We start from the raw sequence: 7545 nt of genomic DNA on the forward strand, positions 1-7545 counted from the left end.
AAAAACCTTAAAGCAACAAAAATTCAGTAGTTCGCAGTTAATTATCGACCTCAATTTAACCTTTCTTTTACCTTGATTTGACACATTTTCAAAGGCTCGCAGATACTGTAACACACATTTCCAAAATCTTCTGAAAGAATCCCTGTGTTTGACTGCATGAACATACGGTTAAATGAGAATTGGTTGTAAATAATAATTTGCTGCATGTAGCTGTTCATCTAACCACTGCCACTTTTGTGGAGAGCACGTTTCGCCAACTCACTCACTGCATTCTTAAACTCTTCAACAACAATCTCAGGATCTGGCAGCACAGTAACATCACTTTGAACTCCAACAACAACATGCCCTGCATAACTAAAAATGGCAAGTGACACTCCAATATTACCCTTGTTTGGAGGAAAAAACATCAGATATTTCATGCGGCTGCCTTTAACCTTCAGCATGTGTTGCGGACCTGGCAGATTTGAAAAAACACAACTTGACTTTTTGGTCAGAAGATTGTTAAGAAAACTGGTCAAGAACCGTGGACATGTTTCTTGTGTAGCGTAAAACATTCCTACTGTGACAAGGGGTGCACCGGACCCTTTGAATTCCTTCATGCGAGCTTGTGTCTCATACAATTGTTCCATAATGTCACCAGTGCCTACAGCCATTTTGGGAAAGATGAATGTGAAGTAGTTGTCAAAGTGAAGTTCTTTTGTTGCTGGACGGACATCCACAGGAACAGAAGCAGTCAAGTCAGCAGGACATGCTACACCTTTCCTCTGAAAGTACTTCCTCAGTGCCATTGTCATGCATGTCATCAACACATCATTTACAGTTGTACCTGTAGCCGACTTGATGTTTTTAATCAGCTGAAGATCAAGTGTCTCGTCCCATACAAATTTCTTCACTCCACTGAGATCTGGCCCATGTATTAGGGATCGCTCATTAGGTAAGGAGACCAGACTTATAATGTACTTGGATGCTATAAGCATTGCTTTGGCCATAAAAAGTCTCCTGTTAGTGGTTGAAAAGTTTTGAGTCTCTTTTTGGGGCACAACGTCATCAGGAAAGTAGTAAATCAGAAATTTCATATTAGAAATTCCATCAGAGAGAGCGTGCGACATCTTGAACGCGAGAAACATATCATTGCTACCAAAGTTTGTTGGGATGCAAACAAAACACCAAGGAGATCTTCTTTCTGGCAAAGGCTCCGTGCTGAGCCTGGAAACAATCGCCTCCAACTCTTCTTTTGATCGGGGTACCTCTCCCTCCCATTTGAGCACGTGATTTTCAATCTTGAAGGATCGGTCCTCTCGCAAAAAGTACTGGAACAAACCAGGGCGAAAATAACAGCGCATTCTGAAATACAGCAAATCTCCGTTGGCTTTCTTTGCGTTAGCCAGTCGTTCAAAAAGAGCCTGGCGGAAAAGATCTACTCGTTCTTCAACGCTGCCCGTGTGTTCGAAGCAAAACACCGAATTGAGATAGAAGAGGTTTTTGCTGTCTTCCGGTAACCAAGCGGAGTCCATGCCGCTCAAATGTTGTTCACCGATCACATTCTCGACTATGAAACGCTCAGCGAGCTTTAACATGTAAAACAACCCAAATAACTGAAGCCAAGGAATCAAGGGAATTAGAACAACTAAAACAACCTGATGGGACATCAAACATTCTGCAATGAACCTTGCAGTTGATAGCAAAACTCCAACAGAGGCCATTTTGTAGTGACTCCGTCCGACAGTATATTGAACACTTGAACACGAGTGTAAAATACCAACTGAATTGAGTATCTCTAAATAAATGACTTGATGGCGATGAAATCGCTTGTTGGCGATTGGCCAATGAATTTTGTTAGATGGACCGATCTTTGAAACCAGCACGTGGCTCAGAGATGGACCAACCTGTTCCCAGGGTCTATCAATCATCCCCCCAGATCATAATTCAAAGATCATCTTTATTTCACCTGGGATTGAGAGAGTAGCTATCCGAGAAATAAAATAAAGCAAAATAGAATTTAAAATCATTATCGACTTGATGTGTAAACGTTATCGATTAATAAACAAAAAAGTAAATACAAGGCTACTCTTTACACATATTACAATGACATCCTTGTTCAAAAGAAGTTTAATGTATACTGAAAGTCAATAAGACGTTATGGATCCAGGGGCGGATCAGGGGGGAGGGTACCAAGGGTTGGTACCCCCCTCCATAGTCAGCTACCCATTCCTTAGTGTATCCTCGCAAATTTCAATACAATATGTATGTGTAGTATTTCTCATTCGGCACAGACCGCGCAAACCGTGTCTTGGATCCTATAATACTATTCTGCAGTTCAGTAGCTCCTTATTTCTCATCGAAAATAATCCAAAGCACCCTTTTATTAAGAATTTGTACGGGCCCCACAAAAATGCCAAACAGCTGAAGAATATCTAAAATATGGAACAATAAAAGCCTTATAAAGTTTACATTTCACAGCTGTTGGTTCTATTTTTCGAAAACGGGAAATCACATGAATGTGGCTGTTGACCTTAGCACAAATTTCCTTTGCATGGCTGTAAACTGCAGATTCTTGCCAATGTTCACCCGTAAGAGGCTAATGCTATCTTTTACAGGAATATTAAACATGAATTAATAGAGCAAATCAATTGATTGATCAGACATAGTGTGATGCAGGAGGCCATGAGAACATGAGTGCTCCTGGTTGATGCTCTACTCGGCATTGGAGAAATTTGAAACACCTATCGTCTAGACACCCCTATCTAGTGTCTTCATCAATGGTTATCCAAATTGTAACATCTGAAGGGTTCTTTTAGATGCTCACCAATTTACTGAAAAGACAAGGATGTTTCATTAATAGTAAATAGCGTCCCTTTCTTTTAATAAGATGCAAATATGTGTTTAGTTAAAGGGCCGCTTGCATCACGCACGAACGATACGGTTAAAAGGAGCAGGGGTTAAGGTTACGGACTGTTGACAGCTGAGGGTCGCCTATGACTGAGAGAAAAGAAAATGTTCTTAAATTGCTTCCACATAAATCGACCTGCTGTGAATGTAAATAGGGAAGAAATACTATATTTTGGAAATACAGGATGCTACATTAATGGAAAAATGATTTCCTTTACACAATACCTAACACCAAGAACATTCAATACAAAATTAATACGGGATCGCCCACGCAATGGAAAAGCAATCACCCCCACATGCGTCATCTTGTCATTGAAACCAAAGAATGCCGCTCCATGAAGACAATAGTGGCAGGTTTTAAATTCTGTGGTTTAACTGCGGAAGTGGTTGGCCACTTGAAAAATGAATGAATATGAGATTAACAACTCCCCTAGGGGCTTTTCAGGGTCAAATGAACAACTCTTGTGGGGCGTTTTGCCAGACTGCGTGGCGCACGTGGCAGCCGTGCATGTAGTTTCCATGCATAGTAATAATAATAATAATTATAATAATAATCAAAAGGGCACACGATATCTATCACAGAAAGATCATGTTATGTGATAGATATCGCGTGCCCTTTTGATACAAGAGTGCTGGAAAAAGAAAAAAAGAAAATGGAAAAATAGCAAGAATTAAAAAGAGAGATTGGGAAAATCTGGAGCTGCCGAAAAGTAATTGTCGAACCAATTGTCATTGGTGCACTAGGGACGTTCAGCAAAAATTTGAAAACATCGTTGAAGAAAACTGGACTAGATTGCACGTTATTACTACAAAAAGCCTCCTTGTTGGGAACGGCAAGAATCTTGAGAAGAACACTAGACACCTAAAGCCATAGGTCGTGGCTTGATGCCTATAGTTTACAAACCACGTTAACAACATATCGTGTGAATGAACGAAATAATAATAATAATAATAATAATAATAATAATAATAATAATAATAATAATAATAATAATAACAAGTTGTTTATACAGGTGCTCCTAGAAGTACGTGTCTACGTCCCCAACTCTTCTTGAACAGTGTGTGGGTTCTTTAACGTCCCAAGCAAGTGCATGATGAAACGGGGCCTACGGTTTATCGACCACATCCGAGAAGACTAGTCTAACCATTTGCAGATGTAATTACAAAGGCCGCTCTTTTTCCTTAGGAAGAGAATATATCTATATCAGTGAATGGCCTGTATTTAATTATTATATAGGCGGGGTGCATCGGGGTCACTAACAAACAGCGAGACCGCATAAAAAAATTATAGTTCAAAATAAGTATTTTTGGCTTTTACTGTATAACCATTTTACCGAGTCGATAACCATTTTTGCTTTATAATAAGCTAGTTTCGAATTGTGCAGCAAAAAAAAAAGAACAGAGTCGAGGTTCAGGGGAATAATTTGCATTTTCCTTTCTTTTGAACAAAACAAAATGCTTGAACCTTGACTCTGTTCTTAATTTTGTTGCTGCACAATTCGAAACTATTGTTGTAGCCTATTGGTTTATTTTCGATTTAATTCCTGTTTTATCTTTTGCGAGCCCACAGTGGATTTCCGGAGTGTCAACCGGTCTTCTTTTCAGTCTCAGTTTTCTACGATATGTTGGATTCGAGTAACATCTCAATTTGTTCCATGAAGCGTGTAGAACTGAGAATAGTCGTTAAATCAAGGGAATCAAACTTTTTGCAACAAACGACTCATTGGAATTCATTCTTAATTCTTTGAACTCGATTTCATACGGTTAATTGCCATCACCTAGCGATTTAAGCAACAGTCGGACAGAATCACGCCGTGTCTCTGAGTATGACTTCCGCTCGTTTTGTTAAAAGTTCGGTCAATGTCACCAGCAACATTCCTTCTCAGTGAGTACAACTCTCACTCGGAGCGCGATCTTCATCAAGTTTTAACACACACAATCAATAATGATTTCAAAAGACATCAAGTTGCAAAAACTTTAAAACGGCTTGTTCGGATTTTAAGTGGAATAACATCATTCTATGATGATGCTCTGAGGTGGCAACAAATCACTCAGCCCAGTCACTGTGGAGATATTTCATGTCTCTATCTTGCAAAAGCTCGGTGAAGATGTACTGCTTTGAGCTATAATTAGAGTTGAAATACCAAGAAAAAAAAACCTCATGCGGTATATTATTATCAATCCTAGTAAGACATTTGGTAATTCAATACACAAGCCTTGACTTCTTCTGTTAACAGATCTTGCTAAAGTTCTTGACTCCGTTTGTTTCAGTATTCGATCTGTGACAAAAGCTATATTTGCCATCAAGGTTTGGCATCGTGTCCCTCTCCAGTCCCTAGGTTGAAAGTCAACTATCAGTGCACACTGCGACCAGTCTCTCTTTTGCTCGAAAAATCCGCCGAAAGAACGTGTGCCAGTGTGTCGGGGATTCCAAATTTCTGTACGAAACCATTGCAGTCTAGTCTCTCTTTTTCGAATGTCTCCCTACGCCCGCGCTACTCGCAGCGGCGGATTTTCGAGCAGAAGAGAGACTGCTTGCAGTCTAATCAGAATGTTGCAGAGCCTATTCAGATTGTTAGCCCTAGACAGTGAGGGTCTCAAAAGGGTTAACCGTTAGCTGTCAAACGTCCTAAAATGTTAACCGTGAAAATGACCAAAAAATAACCGTTAACAGTGGAAAAAAATAAAAACATTCAGCGTTATGTTTTCTTATTTTGAAAAGTGGAATAGGAAATATTCAAAATATTTGTGTCAGAGCATTCGACACCGTTCTACCTCCTTTGCATGCTTCCGTTCCGTTTCTCCGGCTTGTCTGACGAGACAAAACAAGAACCGCCCAGTTCAAGGTGTTGACAAGAATGCAAGTCGCATTGTGATGTTTCTTACTCCCAAAATCCAGACAATTTGCGACCCTATTCTAGTAACTCTGTCGGGGACTCTGTTGAAAATGCAGCCCCATAAAAGTCAATCCAGTCGTGAAAATACAACCCCATCTAGCGGCACATCTCCATTAGCCCATCAATAGGAAGTACCCCACTCCCCCTCCGGGGATGTTCCACAGTATACCACTCGAAAGCATTGCATAACTTCTGTCTGATTAAGGTGATTAATGATAACTTGATTAACGACTTTATCTAACGAGGCTAACGTATTTACTGGTGACCCAGCAATTTTAAATATGGACCTCAATCCGATCGAATTTAGAGATGTTGGTTTTTGAGGAGAGGAGAAACCCCGGAGGGGGGACTACCATATGAAACAGACGGGGATGCTCGTCGTCTCGCTTGGGGGTGTAAATTTTGGATTTTGGTCTCGCTTAGGGTGTTCCGGGCAAAGCGCCAATATTTTAAACCGCCAAGGTCTCGTTTAGGGTTCCGCGAAGAAACACTGAATTACGCGAAGAAAAACAGAAGTCAAATTTTGCTTTTAAAAACTACTTTTAGATAAAAGCATTCGATGATTATGTCTTTATATCATTAAAACTCATTGCATGTCGTATTTGTATGTTTTTAATTTAAGCAGTCTCTTTTAGAAGTCAAAATTTGCTTAAGCCACGCCCAGATTGGTCTCCTTTAGGGGTCACAAAAAGCTTGAGCAACGCCCAGATGGTCTCCTTTAGGGGTTAAATTCAAAATTTCCGACGAGCATCCCTGTCTGTTCCACATGAGTCCCCCTTCCCTAGGGGGAGAAACCCGAGAACCCGGAGAAAAATCTCTCGGAGCAGAGTAAAGAAAAAACAACAAACTTTGCCCACATATGGCCACTAGTCCGGGATGGATCGAACTCGAGTCACATTGGTGGGAGGCGACTGCAATCATGACTTCGCCATCCCTACTCCCCGAATTGAGGACTGGGAGCCGTAAGTTTACACCTTACCTAAGACGGAACTGAGCGGCCAATTGGTTACGCTTCAAGGTCATTAACGAAAGCTGAAAAATTTACTCTGTCATCGAAAAAGAAGCTTTGGCTATCATTCATGGAATGCGCAAGTTCCAGCAATATTTGTATGGCCGTAAATTCACACTATTGACAGATCATCAGCCGATCACATTGCTCTTTGGTCCCAAGCTAGGGATACCATCCATATAAAGCCGCATCGCACCGCTTACAAAGAAATGGGCAATACAACTGTCCAGGATGAAATCAAATACCGGTCCTCCAAGCAGAATGCAAATACAGATGCATTATCTCGACTACGGAACGAGATCAAGAGTGACTGCCGGGATTTTGACCAGGAAGCCGATCGAGGCGGAGGAGATTAACAAGCTTCAAGTAGCTCGAGTGCCCATGGAGCGTTTTCACTCACTTGACCAGCAGCCATTTAAAATAGAGTTCAATTCCCGGAGGATTAGTTTGGTACACCATCATGGATGGCCGCCATTCCTTTGTTTAAGTTCACCAAAATGGCGGCCGTGACGTCACGTCAAACTATTGGTGCTAAGTTTATCTATCAGTAGTATCGCAATTTTACTCTTCATGGTCGGCCTGAACAACACGAAAGTTCGTGATAATTTAAAGAGCTACTTTCCCCCAGTGCTATGAATTCACAGTAGAAGACGGATGTCTGCTGAGAGAGGACTCCAGTTCAACACCAAAAAGCTGTGTTGGGGGAACTACACCTCAACCACCCTGCAATTGTCCAAATAGTGGCTGCAG

General features: G+C 41.0%; 1 protein-coding gene across 1 annotated transcript; it reads right to left on the reverse strand.

Annotated features, from left to right (window-relative positions):
- Nucleotides 1–218: 218 nt before the first annotated feature.
- LOC137972247 (putative diacyglycerol O-acyltransferase Rv1760) lies at nucleotides 219–1703 on the reverse strand. The gene has a single exon (XM_068819067.1). The coding sequence runs from the start codon at nucleotides 1701–1703 to the stop codon at nucleotides 219–221; it is 1485 nt and encodes a 494-aa protein (XP_068675168.1).
- Nucleotides 1704–7545: the final 5842 nt, after the last annotated feature.

The sequence above is a fragment of the Montipora foliosa genome, chromosome 1 (genome assembly GCF_036669935.1).
Source record: "Montipora foliosa isolate CH-2021 chromosome 1, ASM3666993v2, whole genome shotgun sequence".
NCBI lineage: Eukaryota > Metazoa > Cnidaria > Anthozoa > Scleractinia > Acroporidae > Montipora > Montipora foliosa.